Raw genomic sequence first — 24116 nt, 5'->3', positions numbered from 1 at the left:
TAGGTGCCAGAAGAAGCCAGAAATATGATCCTCCCCCCAAACCCATTCGCCCCCAGTTTACAGTACAGAAGCTAGAAACAGGGATTCACAGAGTCATTCATATACTGAGCAGGCAAGAGCTTCACAAGTGTAGTATACATTCATACGGGAATGAATGGTTGTGGTACTTGTTCATGCTCAACAATCCAGAAAAGGAAATCCCATGTGGACATAGAAATGCTGCATCCAGATGAACAGATTCAAATTTCAGGTATAACATTAAATGTGTACACTACTGACCTGAGCGTGTAGATCAGTGAGTTATCAGTCTGGCTTTCTTACTGTTTAACGGAGGTTTTTCTTTCCCACTGTCACCAAGTCCACACTTACAGGGGATAATCTGATTGTTGAGGTTTTCTTTCTAATATTGTTGGGTCTCATTTTTACAATATAAAGTATAAAATATATATAATATATTTTTTACAATACAAACTAGAAACTTGAAGTGAAAACTCAAGAAATTCAAACACATCAATACAGAGATGGAGAACAATGCACAAGGAGCAGATTGTCGTATAAAACGCCAAGAATACTGCAGAAATATTATTCCTCTTAAACTGACACATTCATGAACACTGCAGGGAAAATGTTAACATGCTAAAATCAGTGGAACTATTGTTCATGTTTGTTGGGAAACTTGCTTTGCATTTTGGAGATTGTACCGTTACAGTTATGGACACCAAGCATTTTTGAGTGCGATCAGTCTCTTATTATTTTTATGTAGCTGTAGTAAATATAATGCAGACAGGCATATTTCACTGACCAGCTTTAAGAAAGCAAAAAGTGATTTGCAGCCAACAGGAGTCTGCAGGGTGTGCCAACACAGACCTCCACCAGGAACAGAGAGGTGAAGCAGCCAGCTACAGCACCATTAATGTGAGCCTGCAAGCCATCAGCTGGCAGCTTGACACCCTGCAACTCCAAATTCATGAGCTCAACAAACTGTTCCAGAGTCACAGCTTTTCTGATGAAATTTCTAAAGCTAATGAGGAGCTGAACTATAAAATTCACACTCTGTAGCAACAAATTTAACAAAAGCCTGAAAGACATAGCCATGGCCATTGACTTTAATTAAATTAAAGCAGAACGTGAAGCCATAAACCAGCAGCATGAGGTGCTCAATAATGAACTTGAGCACATAGAGGAAGAGGTCCACAACAAAATAGCCTTTGAGGAAATGTGTGGTGAGATAAAAAAAAGTCCACAGAGAAAATTAGACAACAAAACACAGCAATGCAAAAGGAAATCCAGCAACTCAAGGACAAGCATGAGCAACCAAACTCACTGGATGTCACAAAAGCAGCAGAATGAAGCTTCGCAACAGGAGATTCAGGAGATCCACAGACACATCCAGAGCAAAATCTCTGCAAGAAACCACAACAGTGTAGTGTCAAAAGAGGCCTTGAGTCATCACAGTGATGCCTTACGACGGGAACGCCAGAATCTCTTCAAGAATGAAAGAAAAAGTAAATACTGGAGAGGCTCTGTGCGGTTAAACACAATGAAAAGGACAAATTGGAAGCTGTTGTCAACCATCAGCTGCAGATCGAACAAACTTTAAAGGACAGATACCTTTAACTGGAAGCTGAGGAGAAGGTGGCACCATGCAGGCACAGAGCAAAGTCCTAATTAAAACTCACGTGAAGGTCTACAGAAAGGTTCTGAATGAAGAAGCTTGGAAATATAAGCACAAGCTGAGAAAATAACGCTGATGCCTTGAAGAAAAGAATTACTCTCAATGAAAGTCAAAGTTTATGAAACTTTGAGTACTTATAAGACTAGTTATAAGTCAGGAGGTGCTGAGCAACACACTCTCAAAGGAGAAAGGTTTGCAGGAGAAAAATAATGAGCTAAAAGCTGAGAAACTCTGCAACAGACTCTGAGGTGAAAAAAATCTATGGTTTTATGTATGACTCACTGAAAACAGAGAAAGATGCCACCAGCCAACACATTGATTCTTATTTTGTTTCCTCCCCAAATTGACCACAATTTGTCATTTCATTAAAGTAACCAATTAATCAGTCACTCGGTCAATCAAACAAATTTGGAGATCCATTAAAATAAACAACTAAATAACTATTTTCATCTGTAAATGTGTGTTTAGTTTTCATTTCAAAGTCTTCTAACACCCTGGTGCACCTTATCGCCTGGTGATGTGTCAGCATGACTGTCCTATCAGAACGAAACAGCTGCACATCTTCATGCATGTAGGTTGATCCAAGCAGGAGGTCCTGTACTAAGTCATCATAACTCTTAACTGCAAGTCTGCTTGATGTTCAAGCAGCTTGTTCTGCTTATGTTATTTCTGCAGATCGAGTAAAGAGTCTGAACAAAGAAACCTTGTCTTTTCCTGTCTTTACACGCACGCTTAATGTGATCCTTAAGGTTCTTAATAAGTCAGAAGTGGTCAGACTCAAAATGTTTTCCCAAGACTGAGAGCGCTCTCTAGTGGCAGATCACTGAATACAACGTCCACATTCTCACTCCTGGTTTGTCTCAGAAGGTGGTAAACTCTCAACATGTATTTGGCATTTACCATGAAGCTGTGTAGTCAGAGTGCCCACATGGCAAAGAGTTTATGTGCAACTCTGGCAGGCTAGCATCCTCAGCGTGGACATAGTTTGCACATCCAATTGAGGAACCTGCTTTAAACTGATGGGTGGTCAGATCAAGTCCTGGTGCTTCCATCAAAGCAAGCACCAACACTTGTAATCAGCTGCTCAAAAAAATTAAAGAAAGACTTTGAAAACACGTGAGGTCACAAAAATAATGCTGAATAATGTATTAGGAACAAAAGGATGCCACATCAATTGTCACCCTGCAGATCAAAGTGACAAAATGATGCGGCAGGCGGGTCCCTTTTGCAAATATTTCATTGCAGCATCTGTGAATGGTACTCACAAGTTTGTTTGACTTCCACGTGCCTGTATGCATGTCTGACAACATCAGGGCATGCTCCTAATGAGAAGACAGATGGCGATCAGGGAGATCTCCCAGATCTGGATCAGGGTATCACTGAGCTCCTGAAGCTTGTGTCGTTTCTTTGCATCCATCTCTCTTTTTTTGTGGTAGGTGAATGTAGTATTATTTGAGTGTTGAGTGGTGGATACACACCTTTGTGAACTTTTAACACACATGGAGCTGATGCCTGGGAAAGAATGCATGGAGCTGCAGTTTTCTACTGGTCCAATCTTCTTCTCGTTCTCATGCTCAGCTGTTTGAGAGGTGACCTTGTTTCTTTCAGTGTCTCTTTGACTTCTCACGGTCTGATGAATGAAGAGAGTGAAAGATAGGACTGTAGGTGATCTCAGCTTCATTCAACACAAAGGTATAAAGGTCCTTGAAATTCTTGTGTTGTGCTTACACTTTCTGTTACTTGCCAGATTTCAGATTCCAGTGGGAAGCTTTCCAGTCTGGCAATTAATGAACAAGCTTGTGATGTTTCTCACAGTTAGTCAATGTCAAGCCCCTTGACATGAAGCAGGGCATCTTAACAGACAGTTAAGAGTCAGCACAGAGAGTCTAAGATGTTTCAGAGTGCTTAAGCATTCTTTGCTTAAATTCTAGGCCACTGGGTGAGTCTCTGAAAGCTGTCTGAGTGTCAAATATCTTGCTAAAGCAACAATTCAGGCATGCTAGTAGGCTTCATTATCATTTCTGTAGAAGGTAATGTCCATTTATTTTTTCAGTCTGAGTTATTCAACTGGAGTGATTGTAATTTCATTAATGAGGAGGATAAATACTGCAATACTCTCATGAAAAAGTGTTTGAATGGAGTGGTTTTGAATTGCTCTGCAACTGGAACCTTATTTAAGGTGACCCAGTTTGGTAACACCTGAGCAAAGGTGGAAACATCTACATGAGAAGGTGTTGGTATTGTTGTTACTAGCATGTTTTTTGCATTCATGTTTCTTTGTTTTTAATGTGCTTAATGTAGCATATAAAACCACAGTTTTGTCTCATATTTTATTACAATGAGCACAGAACACTTATCAAATGTTTAAACTGAGACATTTTACTACTTCATGGAAAATATTAGCTATAATATTAGTCTCAAAATACTGGAGGAACGTTTTCTGACTTATTAGTTTCACTGGCAACAGGTCAGTGAGATGATTAAGTATATAAATGGTGTCTTAGCTCAATTCTAAATCCTACATCTCTGACAGTATAGAGTTGCATTAGTGCCATTAGTTTCCACATCTGGAAAGCCATCATTTGTGATGAAGAGAAAAAAGCATTTGCCTCCTTCCCTGAGTTCTTTGTTTCTGTATTTATCACACTTTAATGTTTCAACACATCAAATAAATTTTGATATGAGATTAAAAAACACTTAACCCAAGTAAATATAAAATGATACTCTTTATGAAGGCCGTATCTTGCCTGTTGCTCACTAAACCCGTCATCTATGGCTCTGTTTTAGACAGTGTTGAGGACTTCTGTTGTCATGGATATGTATCAACATGTCTTCTTGAGTCATTTCAACGTATGATGAGATTTAACACTCAAAAATAAATGTTTTCTGTGTCTTTCTTATTTTTCTTAGGTTTCTTTGTGAGATTTCTTACTTTGCACACATGAATCTTCCATTGCTCATACACATGCAGCAGCTTGGGGACCTTTAGCTAGATTGCCCTCCTTCGGATTGTTACCTTGGAGAGTATACACCCACTACCAAACATTGGTGTGAATGTAATACTTTCTTTCCTTTGCTGTACTTGATCACTGCACTGAATCCATGAGGGTACTGCTGAAATTGCCAATTAGCTCACGCGCTGTTGTGTGGGAGCACACGCTGACCCATAAATCCACACAGACAGCATGGAGCAAAGTAGCATTACCAGCAACAAACAAGACCTTCCATCATTTATCTGAACCCAGCTCATAAATGTCAATAAATGAAGGGCGTACTGTCGGGAACCAGGCCAGAAAACAGTATGCTGAAATATATAGAAGTTCTGAGAAGTAATTATATTCAGTTTTAAAAGATAAAGACCATAAAAAGAAGGGAAATATATGGATAAAATATTATCAGTGTGGCATGTCAGTGACAAACCTCTTTACTGTTATATACGTCAGCTCACACAGTCATAAAACAAACACTCCCGTCTTCCCATTTGAGCTTTAATATTAAAAACTTTCAGGCCTTAGGTTGCAGAGTAGACTCGCAGCATAACTTTGCTTCTTGTTGAGAAGAGTCTGTTAAATATTTTAGTGCTGCATCGTTAATCTGTGAGAAAAGGCCCCAATATGTCAGAAACACAGCTGACAAATCAGTGGCAGTGGCGGAATTAGGTTGACTTATTGTAAACCTTCCTAAAAATTATATATAATATTTAATTGAACTTTCTTTTTTTTCTGCCTTTGTTTTTACTGAGTGATGAAGTCCACGCTTCTCCACGGGGCCATGGTCCGCGTACAACGTAGGAAAGCTGCACTGCTGTTCTGGGTCTTTACCTGCAGCCTGGTACCACAAGAGGGCGCTAGAGAATCAAGTAGTAAGAAGGCACAAAGCTGTTTAAATAACAGTGGAGAGGACACAAAGGCAAAATCTCTTAAGATGGTAAAACACAAAATCTAGAGGGGTAAAAATTTGGGCAGAATTAAAGTTGTACTGACAGCAAACTCTGTTCTGGTTCAGCTTCTGATTTCCCAACATAGTCTCCACAGCGGATAGATCCACATGTGATCTGGCACTGGTTTTATACTTCCTGACACAACCCAGGCTTGGGATCAGCACTCATGATCCCCTGAAGGTGGGTTGGTGTTTCCTTGTGGACTATTAAAGTGAATGTGTTAACAGCTACATTTGGAGCCAGGTTAACCAGCAACAGGCCCATTAACAGTTGCTGTTTTACTATAAACAGAGGGGGATAACACAGCAAAAATATTGATATAAACATATAACAATTATATTAAAGAAAAAAGAAAGAAAGACAGAAAAAAAGGAAAACAAAGAGCTTTTCTTAAGAAAAGTGGCCATCATTAAAGATCAAGTCTGAGAGCTACTGGAGCAGCTGAGCTATGGCTCTTTTGCAATCAATTTCTCCCACCGCAACATTAGCTGTTAAGATTTCATATTTTTGTAGAACACTGCGTATTGCACAAACAAGTGGTGCCACATCACCTGTGAAAACCAATAATACTTTAGGAATAAATTGAACATTTCCATTGTTCTATTTATTTATTTTTTAACTTTTTCAAAGCGATTACAAACAAATAAGAAAGAAGCAGAAGCTTATAGATGGATAAATATGCTAATAAAAAATAATAATGATAATAATGAAGAAAAGAGAAATGCTGTTAAATTAACTCCTTTTCCTTTGCAAATAACAAATGTAGAGAAAAAGGCCAGATAAAAGTCTGCTTTTTTCATGAGTAAGCCATTTATGTCTTAAAAGCAAAGATCATAAAGACAAAGAAAATATACAGACAAAAATAATAATATAAAAATAATTGTACTAGTTTTCCTTTATTGTCTTATCCAAAGTGCCTGCATATATAAGCATTTAACAACCAAACAAGCACTGATCTGAAACCAGCATTAAACCTGGAGGACTGAAAGGCCCAGCACAGAGAGAAGAGAAACAGGGATAGATGGAAGGAAACAGCTGGGGCCAAATCTTTGTTTTCTGTGCAACTTGGACTAAAACTTACAGACATGCAAGTTTAGTACATTAATGTACACATTACATATGTACAATTATGATTCTGTGAAATTACCAAAAGAATCCATGAAATTGTTCCAGTAAGAGTCAATTTAATAGTATGCTGTGTATCATGCACTATACAAATATATATATATATAAACTGGCATTCATCATCTCTTGAGTTATCATCATGTTCGCCTCTTTTTTAAGATTTGTTAGCTGAGTGCTCTTTTCATTCAGTCGAGGCTCTCAGTCACTTTGTGGCTTGCAGAGGTTTTGGGACATGCCAGCATGGTTCAATAAATGATCAATTATAAACTAAAAACTTGTCATTTTAAATATATGAGGCTCGAAGAGAAGAACGGGGAATTCCTCAGATCAAAGGTGGGACTTACCTGGGAACTTGAGACAAGCAGGTCTCTGAACTTCTATGATGGCATAATCTTCACACACGACGTCTCGGACCAACAAGCTGTAAATATAAACCACTTTCCTCTCTGGATGTTCGGAGTGATGACTGACTTTACAAAAAGCATAATTTTACCAGAAACTGAGAAAACTGTTCACCTTCATTCATCAGAGTGGAAAAAGCATTAAGTCCACTCGTGCAGCATCACTACACTGTTGAATGTTTAAGTCAAACTTTGGGCAATTGGGTTTTATGCTAAAATAAAAACACGAGCAATATATGAGTTTGTTCATCTTCTGGATTCTTTGTTGCTTTATTTGAAGTGCCCTTTGGATGGGATATACATAGAAAATTAAAATAAAAAACAACAACCTCCAAGGCACTAGCTGGAAGGCAACACATGTAATATCAATATTCTTACAGCAAGGTCACATTTAATCTATAAAACTGAAGTTTTTAATTTTTTTTAAATATTTTATTAAAACATTTAATTTATTATATTAAAAACAGACAAAACAGCAACAAAAATCTTGATTTTTTTAATTACTCAGCGTGTTGGCTTCAATGTTCGACAGTCCTCTCAGCTGCTCCTTGTTGCTCTGCCTTTCTCTTTAAAATACTCATATGGTGCTCTGTTGGATTCTGATGTGGTCGTCTCAGTTTAAACTATTTTCTTCCTATGGTACTTTTGGCAGTGACAATCTTTTTTGAAAATTCTGGAGACTTGGAGTCATCCTGTCAACCAGTAATTTATCTAAAGACATTTATCAAGATATCAAGAAACATTCCCCCAACACTTCATCCAGCCACAGTCCCACCTCCCTGCCTCACTGCTGGGACTGTATTCACTGTGGTGGTCTTGGCCCAGCTTATGCTAAACATGCTGGAACAAATCTAGGGAAAACAAATTCATCCGTCATCTGACTAAGAAATCTGCTCCTAATAAGCGTCAGGCTTCTTCTCATGTTTGTAACAGTTTTGTGCTGGAGAGAGACTTCCTGTTCGTTGTGGTGAACGTATGTGAGTCATCTAACACGTGGCTGTGTTTTCAAGAGCTAGCCCGTGCTAGAGAACAGCTACTGTGGTTTGATCTACTTCTTCTGATTATTTATACATCTGTTCTTTTGCTGATAGACACCCATAAATAAATAAACTGTACGTTCTGATGCTCATGTTAATGGATCCAGGCTAACTGGAGATCTGAGAAGGACTTGTTTTGGTTTCAGTAATCAGATTTTCTGACTTGTCGCTGATCTTTTTGTTGTGGTCAGAAGTTTACATACATCATGGGTATGAACTCTACCAAATCTGCCAAGAAGAGGGGAGAAATTTACAGCTGGAAATGTCAGCTACTAAGGTGTCTGGTTCAGCTGCAGGTCGATAAAGGAAATTTAACCAAATGTATAAATCTGAAAAGCTCTATGTACATTTTTGACATTGTGTGGATTAGTGAAGATCGAAAACAAATTCAAACACAATTCATGTTTGTAAAGTCATTAAAGATGACTCCCCAGAAACTGAACAGTTCAAAGAAATAATTAAAAGCCCCAGATTTCAATGACATTCATGCACATGATGACTCGTGTGTAAGCTTCTGACCACAACTGCGTTTGTTTGTTTTTGTGCTTATGTATATTTTATGTTTTTGTTTTATCTTTATGTGGTGGAAATATTTCACTCGTGAACCGTTTTATATTTCAGCGATATTGCACACGGGTATTCTCACTTCTGTATATGGCAGCTTAGCATGTAAAGTTTTATATTTCAGTCTTTCATTTTTAAGCCCATTATATGAAACAGGCTCGTCATGGTAGCAGTTATTCATCATACGAGAAATGGTGTTCATGACTGATGACAAAACCCTGCACCTTTATAAATCTATATACATTTTCAGTGGTGGGAAAAAAGAGGAAAATTTCCACAGAAGCAAAAAGAAAGGAAATTTAAAAAAGAAATAAAATACAATAAAACAGGAAGTTATTGCGCCCCATTAGGCTCCTACATTGCTGCATATTCAAATCAACCGTAGAACTTTTTTTCCTTTAAGGTGTTCATATTTTTTTAAATCTTAAGAAAGATGAACTTTTGTGTAGAATAAAGACAAAGCAGATATGTAGGGCCAAGAAAGGAGAAAACATTTTAAGTTAATGTTTAAATAAACTATTCTATGTTGTATAAGTGGACAGATTTTACTCTGTAGTCAGACCCCCCCACCCCCGTATTACATCAGGTGAGGTACAGTCCAATAGCAGATCTGAAATGGCTGCAGCAGTGAAAATGCTGACTGATATGAAGAGCATAAAAACAGTCATGTTGTCTGTATTCACGGTAAGAATCTGGGGGGGAAAACCAAATCTGAGCAGCAGTCAAATTTGTCTGTTCTGATAAATAAGAAAACAAAGCAGCAGTGGTCAACATTGTCAATAATCAGTTTCAGGAATAATGGACAGCAGCACATAATCAATGCCTGAAAGTAGTGATTAACACAGTCATCATTCCACAATGGGCGTAGGATTCGAGCGCCTCCTTTTAAGAAGAGGCACACAAGTCACCTGCTAACACAGGTAATAGGTCCATCTGTTTTCAAGCAAGTTGCATTAACGCACTTTTTGTCCTCTCATTTCTTTTTCACCCTGCTGTAAAAGATCACTACCAACCAAAAACACACAGGGCAAATTACACAGAGTACCACTTAGATATCTCCATGTCCCCTTCACTGTGTGAGAGAGCGAGGATGCTGGACGGGTGAGGGGTGAAGCAAACTGCTGAATGCCTGGAAGTGTGACGGGAGGACAGCGGTTGAGGATGATGAAGAGGACGGCAGGCTAAATTCCACCTGCAGCATGTGGGAAGCACTGGCCCCACCGCTCACTGTGCCACAGTCAGGGCCCTCGGAAAGTAAATGTTCGCCACGCATGTGTAGCTGAAAGAAACAAGAGTTTGGGAGCCCGTGGTTGTCATGGAGGGCCGGAGAGTTCCCGCAGGCCCACTGGGAGGTCTCAGCAAAGAGCTGAGACTGGAGCTGGACTGGAGCTGAAGGACAACAACTATCTGAGCCAGATTCCTGCAGGCCGTCTATGGGCGGGAGAGAGAAAGGACATCCGAACAGCTGCTGAGGACACTCGTCGCCGCACAGCTCTGACAAGCCCATCACCAGCTCGCCATCTGGACAGACGTATAGAAATTCACAGGACGACAGATTAATAAAACCTCCATTACTGTTGTCATATATTCTAGGATGTATGTTTGATGTCTATGGTTACAATGGCATCTGAGGAGTGCTTTTGTGCTCTTCTAGCGTACCTATTTCTACTACAGAGTACCCAGCAAACATTTAAACGGCTGGCGGTCTTTTCTCGAACGATAGTCATAGTTCCAAAATGAAAGCTGAACCGATATCAAGAATGTTACCTTCACATCAGCACCAACTTCCTAACATAAACGAGGTTCTTGTCGAACGTCCTTGTTAGATTTTCAAGCACGAGAAAGTTTGTGTTTAAAAATTCTGTTTTACTGTCAGAATAAAGGAAATAGAAATTAAATTCTCTCAAGAAAAGCATGAGAAGAAAAGAAGAAACCTTAGTGGTGACTCAAACTCGTGACCTCACGCTTTCAGGTCGAGAAAACCGAACTTCATGTTTGAATGAAGCATTCCTGAGTCGACGTCGCAGACAGAGAGGGAATAATTGTCCAATGTGCTAAATTCACCAACAAAAAAATGAAAAGAAATTCAGATTTACGAAACTGAAAACAACTTAAAAGTGTTGTTTATTTAAAACATTTAAAAAGATTCCAGGAGCACGACTCTGTGAGTACGTGACGATGTAAAATCCACGGAAATATTCATGTGGATATCTGCTCACAACCACATATTAGTTGTGAAAAAATAATGAATAAATAATAAAAATGGCTATCATTCCATCTTTGCAATAACTTAATATTCATTTCTCACCGTTTAAGAGACGAGCCGACGTCCCTTTTGTTCTATGCGGAAACAACATCTACATCCATCACTCTACATCGGCGTCGCACCCCGACCTGTCCTGACCAGGGACGCGACGTCGCAGTTTGAACCATGTTTGCTGGGTAATCTCCTCAAACATCTTCCTCATATGAGGAGATTATGAACTATCTGAAATATCTACACAACTCTGTTTACTGCATGTTTTATACTGTGAATTCTACACATGCTGTGCTGTGTATATCAGCGAGCCACTGCAATAAATGCATTTTTTTTTGCTACACTGATTTTGAAGTTTATTTTAATACAGCAGTCTTATTTTGAAAAGATGTGACGGTATATAAGGGAAAAAACTGTATTTGGAAAAAACAAAGGGAAAAAAGCAAAAAGCAATATTTTAAATAACATCTCCAACATTATTCAGACACTATTTGCAAATGCGCTAATTATTACACAGCCAGAGGAGGCTGTTTACATTAGACCCGTTTCTTTCCTTTCTCATTAAACTTTGTCTATTTATTTGTCTGATTATTTCCCAGTGACCACATTATTTTAGTTTTCTGTACTCATCCTCTTTACCTGCAGGCTGCTCAACCTGCTGTCTGTGGCCTGAGTGGACTGAGGTCATGGCTTTAAGAGAAAACGGGGAGTTCGTCTGCGCCTGGGGCGGCCCTCTTCTTCTGGAGCACCATCAACATGCACAACATGCCCAAGCGCGCACACACAGACACACGCGCAGACGTGCATACATGCGAGCAAAAACACAACACAAAACAAATGTATACCATGAAAATATTGGGGAAAACAAAGGAAGGGAGACATAAAATGTTTCATATGAGACAGGGATAATAAATATGTCAAAATAAACAGGAAGAATATATAAACAAACAGGAAATCAATGGAGCCCATGTATAACATGACTGAAAGATGATTTGGCATGTATGTTTCACATGGCATGTAAATGGTTTATGTACAAAAAGATGGGTAAACATACATAGCTTCAGTTTTATCAGACACTGAAACTTTTGTTTATCTACTTTTTCTTTTGTGAAGAAGAAGAAGAAGCTTGTGTCTTTACTTTGAACTTAAGGCCACAGTTAATAACACTTTAGACTGAAGCCTTTGCTTCACTATTATTTGAATATTATTTTAGTTCTCTGTAAGAAAGGACATTTTGTGTGGCAAGAGCTCACCAAAGTAAATATAAAGAGCTTCCATCTGAGCCATCACGTCAGGTGTTTTTATGAGGCGACCTCTGGTTTTTACCTTGTTTGTCCTGGTCCAGGTTCGACTGTGGAGGTAACGGGGACTCCAGCTGCCCTGTGCCCATGGAGCTGTGAGGCAACAACCTTGTGGAACTGTTGTTTCCCTCGAGTTCCACAACCTCCCCATCCTGGTCTCCATCCTCCCTGCAACACACAGCAGAACTACTTCCAGCTCTGATAAATTATGTGTTTGCGACCTACAGAGCTCACAGTTTTCACTCAGACAGTAGTTGTTGTAAAATCTGTTCATATAACTTGGATTAACCAGCTCTTTGCAGACCACCAGCATCTTTAGACGTCCTTTGAGGTGAGAGACTTTAACAGATAGCTCACGAAAACTTTATTTGCTTACAGATCAAGTGAGGTGGAATTTGTCAAAATGCTGTTAAAGTGAAGCAAAAACATGTGGGAATGAAGAATTAGGCCCTTCCAGGTTCCAGTTGTAATAGGTCATCTGGTGTAACCTGATGTAGTTTTAGTGTAGACCTTTTACTTACCTGTACTACATTTATTTAATTTATTCGGTGGACTGGAGAAAGAGCGTAACAATGGTTTAACCTAATAACGCACTAAAAGCGCGCATCAGGTTTTCTAATTTGCAAGTTAGGTCAACAATTTTTATTTATCATGTTCTTAAAAATTCTGCAACATCTAGACCAGTTTAATCTAAAACTGAGCGAGCAAGAGATCATCAATACCATCAGGATCATCAGTAACCCACAGAATATTAAGGAGGCCGTGTCTCATGAAAATACTGCCCAATGGCAGCATGTAAGAATTAAAAAGTAAGAGATTTAGAATTGATCCTTGAGCTACCTGACAGGTCTCACGCTTAGAAAGTAGACCTCTCTGAAGTCCAAAGCCTATCTGGCAATTTTACAGGAAGTGATTCTAGACATGTACCAAAGTGTAAATTAGCACTTCCTTTACCCGAACTCTACCTCTTTATCAAGTGTCATGAAAATGAGCTTCATAGTTTTTGTATGATTCTGTTATGAGACAGAATCATACATACTGTCAGTGCGCCCCAGGGTGGCTGTGGCTACAATGTAGCTGCCATCACCAGTGTGTGAATGTGTGTGTGAATGGGTGGATGACTGGATGTAGTGTAAAGCGCTTTGGGGTCCTTAGGGACTAGTAAAGCGCTATACAAATACAGGCCATTTACCATTTTTACCATTTAGAAAAACAAAATACCAAAATTTTTGCAGGGATCAGAAAAAAACCAAAAATCTTAAAGCTACTTTGAGCTACTCTGGAGAGCATGTTTGATATGGCAGAGTTTGGAAGTACTTCCTGACACATTCCTAAAAGCAGGTTTCCCCTTCAAGGCTGTCTCCTTGTGCAACACTTTAACACTTCAGAACTGCTCTCTGTAAAGTCCCACTCGGATCACTTGCACATGTACATTTGCTGGATTTCTGTAGTCCAAACTGTTTCCATTTAGATTTCATTGTGGAGTACAGGACAAATTCACAAAGAGGTTTGAGTGAATTTGTTGGCCATAATTAAGATGCAAGTGGACAGATGGGAGCAGCGGGGAGCAGTGCAGTGCTCCACAAGGAGACAAACCTGAAATCCGATGGCTGTTCTTGCTTTTTATGTGCCGTTCTTTCTGATTGCACCTTTTATCTAAAAGACTCTGGTTATCTTCAGATTGGTGTCCCAGCAACACTCACATGCTCCCTGATTGCAGGCTGTACTTCTTGCGGCTCAGCCTGGTAGCCTGCTGAGTAAAGTACTTGTGACGCTCAGACTTCTTCCACATGTAGTAATATTCCACACACTCGCCCACTGAGCGTGTTCGTACCTGTGGATAAGAAGAGGTTGTTTTTGCATTAGCAGAAAATAGTCAACCCTTTGAAATCAGCATATCAGGTAGCAGGTCATCCTCTGGGTGCTCACCTTATTTGCCTGAATGAGGTGGAAGTTTTTCCCATAAACTCGATACCCATGCTCAAAGTTCCTGCACTCCTCCTCGCTCCAGGAGCAGAGCTCTTCTAAAGACAGCGGACATCAAAAATAAGTTTATAAAACTACATAATAATTTTACATTTTTACATAATTGTAATTACAATCACATAAACTAAATAGAACAGAAAAACTGAAATGAAAAGTGACACTCTTAATATCATAATCTGTTAATTTTGCTTTCCTGTCATAATAAAACTGGTCTTAAACTGGAGGCTCATTTCTGATTTGAAGGTCATGAGGTCACATCAGTGAGTTATTCCTTCTCTGCAGTGATGAAGTTGGCAGCTATAGTTCCACCGAAATGGTAATGAAACGTCATACTTTGCACCGGAAAAGAATTACACTGGCCTTGGGTTGTTGAATAAGCCTGCATTTCTCTCTTTTATTAAGAATACCACAGATTTTTCATTGACACTGGTATGCTGTTACTGCAGATCTAATTCTAACACAGGCTTTATTGAGAAGACCAGGGGAGGCTGACTTTCAACGACTGAACTTTTTTCATACTCGCTTTTTTGTCATGGATACTTGAAAATGTTGTGGTAACACAACTATTTACACATCTACAGACCAATCAATTCTTTTCCCTGAAACAATTCGGCTTTAGACCAAAATATTACGCAGAAATAGTAACCTGTTATTTTACTAACACCATTAAGGGCTTTTTTGGTGGCAGTTTTGTGGGGGTGGAATACACACAAACTTTTGAGGGTCTTGTTATTCTTGATCTAAAAAACGCATTTGACACTGCCAATCACAATATACCCAAATGTGCAGTGTGTGATGGATGAACAAGAAAGAAAATTAGTGAAACTATTGAAAAACAGAATGGGCATTCCCCAAGGACTGCTACTTGTTCCAATGCTTTGCACTCTGTTTATCAGTGATTTGCCTGCAAGCTACCCAGAGGCTGATGATAACATTTTACGTTTTTAATAATAATTTGAGATCCGCAACTCAAATTTGATAAACATGAAACAAATTCAAAGACTGTTAAGACCAATCTGAGTGTTTTCAATCTTATTCAACACTAGATGAACTTTGCAGCAGCCCAGCTGTTTATGCATTCTTTCATATTTTCGCAATTTGTGATATTTTATGACAGTATGGGTCTAAGTATCACCATCTACAACTAAGCACCTTCTATCTTTTTATAAACAGACTCTAAATAATGAATTTAAAAAAATACAGTCCACTTAGTTTTGATGTTTTCATTCATATCTTTTGTGTTAAAGTAGTTTTTAAATGCAGACTGGCCGCATACCTCTAGATGCATAAGACGGTGACGGCAGTCACTAGGACCATGTTGGACACTGTAAAACACCACATCAAAGATCTAAATTTGGGCAATCAGCATTCGCCATAATGACCTGTCACCTATTCAGGAAGCATGTCCTGTCAGGCCTCCTGAAATCAAATTAATTATAGATATTGAATCTTATTAAAAGTCAAATTTTGGTTAATGGCAAATAAAAACCATTTGTTAATTTCTGTATCGTTTTATGTGCATTTCATTTTATTTATGTTTTTCCCTAGTTATCTCTATTTATTGACTTGTATCTATATTGTATAGTATGGTAACGGTTTTATGTAACTAAATATGATAAAATTTTGTGTGTTGTGGGTATAAATGCCTAACTAGGGTCAATGGTTGAAAATAGGCCACAGTTTCATGTCTGGGAATTCCTCAGTTAAGTTTTGCCCTTGCTAATGGATTAAAAAATTGTATAAAACACTGTAACTGCAAAAACCTGTGACATATGGGTGCAACGATTTTCTGATGACTTTAAATTTACATACTATCAATCATTATTACAAACTTATTCTGGGTTGTTCACAAAGGTGTAAAATGCCCAGTTGGGGAAAGTAGGACAACGGGATAGTTCTTACCACTGAACACTTTCACGTTGAAACGAAATCGCCTCAGTGCTTCTTCGACATTAAAGTTGCATTTCACTAACTCGTACAGTGCCTGAAGGTTTAGAGGAAACACAAAAACTGTCACTCAGTGAAGACTTACCTCTCGGTTTAAGGCAAGTTAAAGAAAACAAGAACTCTTGATTATGGACATAAAGGCTGACCATGTTTAGCCATGGTCCACTATGAGTTCAGGTAATGCAGACTAAACGAGACAAGTAGAAGAAGTCTTCTGAAACGTCTTAAGGAGATTGGGATGAGGTTAGTAATCCAGACATCTGAATAACAAGACAAAAGTAAAATCTTCAAGTACACAGATCTAATAATACATGGACTTCTTTTTATCCAGCTGTTTGTTTCTTTCAGCGTGTACAGAAGGCACATTTATTATATTTTACCACAGCTAAAAACTGGTTAAGATGAGTCATTCGCCTTTGTGTGGGGGGCAGTTGCGACATTGCCATGAAGGAAGAATACTTCGTTACTGAAGAGGGGCGCTTACGTGTTACTACAGACTAGCTTAAACAAACAAAAGTAGCCAGCAGTGTTTGCTGAGATGTACCTGTTCATTGTCTTGGACAATGACCTCCTCGGTTCCTACTGCCTCCTCCTGGCCACGGGGTCTTTGTGCATTCAGCAAGAACTCCTCCACTTCATGCACTGGCAGAACCCCTGGCCTCCACAACAACTGGTCTTCGGTGCTGTAAGCTAGAGGGTGACAGGCACAGTTTCTCAGACTTACAGCGGACACATTAGACACGTTTACTCTGTATCGTGTTCGTGTTTGCACTGTGCTTTACATTATGGACTTGAATACACCTCGGTTTTTCTCAGTGCCTCAGCTCTTCTCTTTCACACTCACTCTCTCTTTCATGCATCAACATGCTTTGAAAGGCAGTCTTGCCGAGCACAATGAGGTTGATGTATTTTTTTGTGGATGTATTTGGGCGGTTTTTTAGAAGCAGTGACAAATTGTCCTCCCACATTCCTTATAGATTTGTTAATAATGTAACAGCAATTTTTAATGAAGGCAGCACGACCACACTCTGCACACTGAGCTGAGTCCAACAGAACTGTGCTGGTCCTACATCTTGAAGCAGGTCACAGCACAGTACACATCAATCACACCAACTCTGGGGAGTCAAAAGTGCTTGGACACAGTACTAAACACGTAATCCCCTCTTCCATTAGTACCATCTGATCAACTCGCCACGGTTCACCACAGTTTTCAGGATTTTCCATTAGATCATTCCTAAAAAAACGTACCAGGCACAAGGTACACATGCTTGGCCGGGGTTCCAAGTGATCTGAGCAGATACTAAAATGTGACATCGTCAGACTGCATGCCACCGATTGGCTGGTCAGCGGTGTCACTTAATGAGTCAAGAGAGTCTCATTCACGAAACTCAACATCGCCATTTTTGAAACCCGGCAACGAGGGAAATGTCTACGGAAAACAACACTGTGGTCCCCGAGTGTGATGAAAAGCCACAGACAGAGCAACAGGTCTACTTCCGAGTCGAGTATATATATGTATATATATATTAGGGGTGCAACGATACTCATATCGATATTGAACCGTTTGATACAGTGCTTTCGGTTCGGTACGCAAATGTATCGAACAATACAAAATTTTTAATTTATTTTATCAACTTTCCTTCTGACGATGCTGTCTGTGTTGAGAGCTCAGTGGATCTGCGTTCGACTACTCCGCCTAGGCTGCACTGTCGAGCGCAGATCCATTACTGAGCGCAGCGCAAGCTAGCAAGACAGAAGCTCGTTGCAACATGGCAAACTTCCTCCCCTACCCTCATTCAGATCTGGCCTTTGGAACTATTTTGGTTTTCATGTGAAGTATGACCCTGAAGGTAAGCGCGTCATGGACAAAAGTAAAACAGTATGTCGGATGTGCCACGCAATGCTCAATTACATGGGTGGGAACTAGTGTGTTAGCGCAGTTTTCTCGTTAACGTGTTGACGCTGGATGGCAGCACGTTAACGGAGATTTGCCGTGTTGTGGCGTTAACGTCATTTCAGATTAACGCTGACAGCACTAGTGGGAACACAACGAATATGACTGCACATTTACTCCGACATCATCCTCGTGCAAAGACAAGTGGAAGCAGACAAAAACAACAAGCACGCATGCTACAAACTTTACCCGAGTCATTTAGACAGCCGTTAGCACAGGATTCTCCTTATGGGGACCTGATATGTTTAATATGCTGCTGAGAATATAGCCCAGAAGAAGCGTATAGTATAGCTTTTATTTTGGAAAGAGCCATTTCTCTGTAATAAACTCTCTTTTCCAAAGATGAGTGATTTCTCGATCAGATAGATTTATTTTTTTTATTACTTTGTTGTTTCAGCAACATTAAATTTAAAAACTGTACGTTTGAGTTAAAATATATATTTATAATTTTAATAAATGACAAATTAAAAAGGCATGAACATTTTTTTGTATCGAAAAAATATCGAACCGTGACACCAAAGTATCGAACCGAACCGTGAATTTTGTGTATCGTTGCACCCCTAATATATATGTGTGTATATATATCAGAACAACTGTCAAAAATGACAATTTCAGTTGCTTACCTCTCTCCTGGTAGGTGTACGGGCTGATTGGAGGGATTTTTGCCTGATACATGGAGCCAACCATGATCTCCTAAACAGGAAATCCAAACATGAATAGTCATAATTGTGAAACGTGTGATCATGCCTATAAAAGCTGAAATTTTATTTTAAAATGTACACATGTTAGTGTTCTTTGTGTCGACCTACAACCATGAGAAACACAGGCCTGTCCAAAACAAGCTGTTACATTTAGAAAGCTGAGCCACTGTGGTTTTAGAACTTGGGAGATTTTTTTCCTATTAACCATTTCTCTGGCTTATATGAATTTGAATTTTCTTAAGTAGAGCATTTTTGGCCAGCCCATTAAAAGCATCGTGGTTCTGTTGAAATTAGGTCTCAGCTCAGTAGCCTAACTTTGAATTATAATTAGTGCCAGAGCAGGAAAAAGTGTCATGTTTATATAAATGTAACCAAAGCCTAGTGTATATTTAGCCTTTGATTGCACTGATCAAAAGAACCATTACCAAAGGGTTGATAACCCATATTTTATTGCTGCCTAACTGTCTTGCTATTGGCATTTTATCTGATTTGCTTTCCCATAAAGACAAGTTGCAACGTAATGTGTCTCCCTTAAACTTAAAGGTGATTGAGAGTCACTTAGTCAAAATAAGATTACTATGCTCAGTAACCCACCTTTTGCTCTTCATTGGATGGAATAGAGACATCATCAGAGTCTTCATCTGATGAACTGATCAACGTGTCTTTGTCTCCACCTAAAACACATGAAATATTAGAGAAAGATCAGGAGAACATTCAAATAACGCCACAAGATTTTCCATGCCATCTTAAAAGCCAAATCTTTCTGCTGATTAAGAAAGGGAATCTTAAGCATATTTAAAACCACAATTCTTTATAGTCATGATAAAAAATAAAATGACTATACACTGCATCTAACTCAGTATGAACCACAATTCAGTATAAAGCAGAATATGCACAACATCAATGAGCAAAGTGGCACCTCCTCTTTTTAACCTGTTCAGTGTGTTCAGTCTGTGCACCATGAACAACACTAAAGCTGCATACCTGCTGTACATTTGGTTTTCATGTTTTATAGAGTCAGCACCTTTCACATAGAATCACTATCTGGATATGACTGTTTCAATATATTAAAACTCCTGTAGATTGAAATATCTCTCTGCCTTTGATTTAATGGTGTCATATGAAGAGTGACACATATATGCTATCAGACAGGAACATCTCATAACAACTTCCACAGAACTGTATAAAATCAATGCTTATTATGAGTGCATTTCCCTAGGATCACAAACCCTGACAGGTTGTGTTATTTGAAATGTCATCAAAGCACCAGAAATTCGATTCGATTCAATTTCAAACTGCGAACCTTTCTTTAGCTCAGAAAATTTCAGCGAGTTTTAGTGTTATATGAAAATGTGTTAATGCGTGTCTCCCTGGGTGTTACCTTGGATGCGGCGAAGCAGATCCGAGGTGTTTGAGGTGACTGAGGGGGTGAGATCGTCGGCTAATGATTCTTCCTGCTCCCCAGGGAAGAGATCCTCAGTTATCTGATCCTAAACCAAACATATAATAAGACAAAAAAATAAAAACAAAAGACAGAACAGTAAAAATAGAAAAACAGAGTTAGCATATTCATTAGATGTACAATCATTCAATTTGATATTTTTGACTGATTCTCAAAAGTTCTCTGACCAATTCGACCAATCAAAATCTGTTTTGATGAATAAATGAAAGATGAATGAGGCCACGGGTGTGTTCTGTGCACCTCAGGTTGTATACCTTGTCCAGTGTCATGTCTGGCAAACTGGCAGCCATGTGACAGGTCTCCTTCTCTGGATCTGATACTGTATAGCCATAGAAAGCCAACAGCTCCTCCAAGGGAAGCTCACTGGCCTACAAATAAGGCACAGAGGGAGGCAGTGACAGGTGGAGGGGAGGTGATGGGGTATAAGAGGGAAAGAAACCACAGAAATGTATAAATAACACCCACATTTCTTGAAAATCATCTACATGTCTGTCAGTTTAGCTATCTCAAGCACACTTGACACTTTTCCCTGGTCTGTCCAAATAATGCCATCAGACTGATTGAGCAGTCTCCTTGTAAGATGCCTAAAACACCCCCAGAGTGTACTCAGTTTACTCAAAGTAATTGAACTGTTCTGTAAAAATGTCAGAGTCAACATCTGCACGTCCCATGTCATTTCCTGAACACGGTGTTCAGAATTTCAGCATTTTTAAAGGTAAAAATGAATATTTCTTTACTTTACATGTTATGACAACAGACGTAGAGATTATGAGAAAAGTAAATGGTTGCGTTGATTATTTAAATCATCTTCTTCTTTGACTGCTCCCTTTAGGAGTCGCCACAGTGGATGATCTGCCTCCATCGCACCCTATCCCTAGCATCCTCCTCTGTCACACCAACCCTCTGCATGTCTTCCTTCACTGCATCTATGAATCTTCCTATTTTCCTGCTGCCTGCCTTTCTCTCCTCTGCACATGTCAAAACATCTCAGCTTCCCTCTAACTTTTTTCTCCAAACTGCTCGACCTGAATTGTCCCTCTGATGTACTCATTCCTAACTCCACCACCTTATTGCCATCTTATAAACCTTTCTTTTCACTCTTCCTGCTATACTTCTGTCACAAATCACCCCTGACACTCCTCTCCACCCACTCCACCCTGCCTGCGCTCTCTTCTACACCTCTCTTGTGCACTGTCTGTTGCTTTGGATGGTTGATGTCAGGTACTGAAACTCATCAACTTCAACTTCATATTTACTCCTCTGTTAAACTACAATTTAAAATAATTCTGTTGAAATGTTATATTGAAGGCAAATAATGCCCATAAAAAGGGGGGTTTATTAAGAGTTATCGATGCTGCTGGTTAGAGTAATTATTAAAATTCACATTCACTTGCAGTATGTTGATAGATTTTGGTCCTCAGACTGTTTTTCGTTTTTGTCAAAAAACGCTGCTGTTAAAATTTCTATGAACTAGTAACTGAATTATTTCAAAAGCAAATGTTACATGACTTTAGAGTAACAAAACTGTACTGAACAATAATAGTCGATGCCATTACTGTCAGTGATGTAGTACACCCTGCAACTATAAGGTTCCCATAATCACAGGAAGCTATTTTGCTGAATATTTTTGTGTTTATCACACATATAAACATGGCAGAACGTGATCATACAGTGTGGGATGGTGTCGCCATCTTCATCGAGCGAGGACTCTTCTCCTCCTCCAACTCCTCTAAGACCCGTAAAGACTTCTGCTTCTCCAGATGAGGGCCTTCATTGCTGTATCTCCTCCACTCTCCACTAGGCCACAAGCTCTGCATTCATGTTTAGATGCTTATCACCCACCTACAAACATGCACATAGATAAAGACAGTATGTCTGTTATGTTGCATTCAAACTCATGTAAAATAGCACAGTACATTAAAATGGTGCCGTGGCACTCGCACAAATGAACACATGAACAACACAGGATCAAATAGTGGCTGATCCTGGCTCATCCCATTACAGGTCAGCTGACTCCTCACTTTTCAAGGGCTCTTCTTTCAACTTATGAGACCTTCTGCTATCCAGACTTAGGTGTTAAACTTAATAACAGATTGATCATAGCACTTGTGGGAAGTTTAAGCGCAATGTAATGTAACTTTAAAGATATTTAAATGTCCAAGAGCTCATTGTGAATTGTCACCACAGGATGGTCGGTTTTGCTGTGATACTACATTAACAAAAAAAGCTTCACGGTGGTTTTCCTGATTCATCGACACGATTCCAGGCTCGGCTTTGGTCTGAACTAATCAGATACAATGTACGTACAGGATGAAGGCCACATAAAGAGTTTATAACCATAGTGGGAAACTTTGGGTAACACGCTTACAGCAGTAACCGTACAAGAATCTCGCCCAAACCTACTTCACATGAAGTCCAAGCGCTCTCTAAATTAGATTATAATCTACTTCTCACGACGCCAAAAGTCACCAAAAATCTCCCAACCCGTCGGTCGCTGTCTGACTGACCAGGGGCGCTTTCCTGCGACTTGGTGCTGAACGCCTCTTCCTCTCTCCGGCTCGCTACGAGTGGCAAGAAGGAAATAACTACTTCTCAATATTTCTGAAAGAGACGGTCGGAGTTTACCGCCGCCGAGTCATGACATGTCTCCCAACTTTTTCACTAAACCCACTTCGCCGGCAAGGCACACCTGAAATAGTTCAGCACCCCCGTGTTAGACCCTACCGGGCTCCCTATTGTTTTCTACGGCTTTACTATCAAGGCTGAGGGAATGTCTCTTTAAAGCCAAGAACGCGGAGAGAGGCGATACGCTGGAGAGGTTCTCCATTTCTTCCGCCGCTTCCCAGTTAAATAGCCCCCGTAGCTCTCTTTCAGCGGTCGTTCACCAGCCGGCCAAACCCTCGGCAGTCTTGTGTATCGTACGGAGTGACAGAAGTCTTAAATTCGGCCCAGCTTCTCTAACATTTGGGTCATTACATTTCTCGTTTTCGCTCACTTACCTCCGCCATTCCGTTTCTGCGCAAGCTGACTATTGCCCGGATGTTGTAGGTCTACTCTTCTCTGCTGCTCCGTTTATTGCCGCAACGATTCAGCAACAGCGGCTGCAGTGCAGCGTCGCACACAGTTACAATGACTTTTTTTCAGTAGTTTAGTTCATTTTGTTTAAGTTTACAACTTTTTTTAAAAAAAAATCCTTCATAGTTTTAAGTAATTTTTTTAAATCGCCCCGAACCAACACTTTCGGTATCATCTCTAAAAATGTTGTTTTACTGTAAGTAACAATTCTAAAAATATTACTAGAAAAAGAAAAGGGAAATGTATCGACTGATCAGTTCAATTATTCTTCGCGTTAAAACTTAACATAATAGTGACCCAATTTCTGCTCCTCTGCTATTAAATTAGTAAACAATAGTTTGGCACTGAACGCATCTTTAAGTTAAATGTAAATGCCCCCCTTTACCAACACGTCCACGTGCGGTTGCTGAAAGACACTACGGTTTGTGCTGATTATGCGAGTGGAGGAGGGGACAGGACATGGCCAAAGCAGATAAAGATTGCTTATATGGCTTTGTCCTCAGCCAGTGACTGCTCAAAGTTGTCAGCGATTATAGAAGCATATAATGTAGCTCTACGTGTTGTCACCATATTCTCTGACATGCCTCAACTAAACTTGAATATCAAGCAACGAAGGTGAGAATATTAAAAAAGAAAAAAGAAGCAGTGGGAAAACAAAAAGTATCAACATTTAACTAAGAAGATTAAAAAA

The 24116-nt window shown here is 39.5% G+C and overlaps 1 protein-coding gene across 3 annotated transcripts; it reads right to left on the bottom strand.

The window, feature by feature from the left end:
* Nucleotides 1-7389: 7389 nt before the first annotated feature.
* On the bottom strand, nucleotides 7390-23413 carry mier2 (mesoderm induction early response 1, family member 2). Of its 3 annotated transcripts, XM_086283692.1 has the most exons (13): nucleotides 23350-23413; nucleotides 22021-22192; nucleotides 20605-20718; nucleotides 20270-20378; nucleotides 19483-19562; nucleotides 18811-18880; nucleotides 16778-16923; nucleotides 16189-16270; nucleotides 14230-14324; nucleotides 14004-14134; nucleotides 12326-12468; nucleotides 11639-11739; nucleotides 10127-10263 (listed from the first exon to the last, which is right to left on the bottom strand). In XM_086283692.1, exons 2-12 carry the CDS (start codon nucleotides 22165-22167, stop codon nucleotides 11684-11686), a joined length of 1173 nt encoding a protein of 390 aa, XP_086139818.1. In that variant the 5' UTR covers nucleotides 22168-22192; nucleotides 23350-23413; the 3' UTR covers nucleotides 10127-10263; nucleotides 11639-11683. The 3 variants fall into 3 exon arrangements, with proteins under 3 accessions (XP_086139816.1, XP_086139817.1, XP_086139818.1); XM_086283690.1 differs by lacking the exon at nucleotides 11639-11739 and having other exon boundaries at nucleotides 7390-10263; XM_086283691.1 differs by lacking the exon at nucleotides 11639-11739 and having other exon boundaries at nucleotides 7390-10263; nucleotides 14230-14321.
* Nucleotides 23414-24116: the final 703 nt, after the last annotated feature.

Source organism: Aulonocara sp. 'chitande type north' Nkhata Bay, linkage group LG23 (genome assembly GCF_057382095.1).
Source record: "Aulonocara sp. 'chitande type north' Nkhata Bay isolate Kocher_YH1m ecotype deep benthic linkage group LG23, A_spYH_male_GT1.1, whole genome shotgun sequence".
NCBI classification, from domain to species: domain Eukaryota; kingdom Metazoa; phylum Chordata; class Actinopteri; order Cichliformes; family Cichlidae; genus Aulonocara; species Aulonocara sp. 'chitande type north' Nkhata Bay.
This window is presented reverse-complemented; position numbering and strand designations above follow the sequence as displayed.

What these genes read in the sequence shown, in the direction of transcription:
- mier2 (XM_086283690.1), bottom strand. Translation starts at nt 22,167, where the DNA reads ATGCAGAGCTTGTGGCCTAGTGGAGAGTGGAGGAGATACAGCAATGAA. An exon ending in TGGCGACACCATCCCACACT is followed by an intron (nt 20,719 to 22,020) that starts GTATGATCACGT and finishes CCTTATTTGTAG; the next exon opens with GCCAGTGAGCTTCCCTTGGA. An exon ending in CATCCAATGAAGAGCAAAAG is followed by an intron (nt 18,881 to 19,482) that starts GTGGGTTACTGA and finishes TTTCCTGTTTAG; the next exon opens with GAGATCATGGTTGGCTCCAT.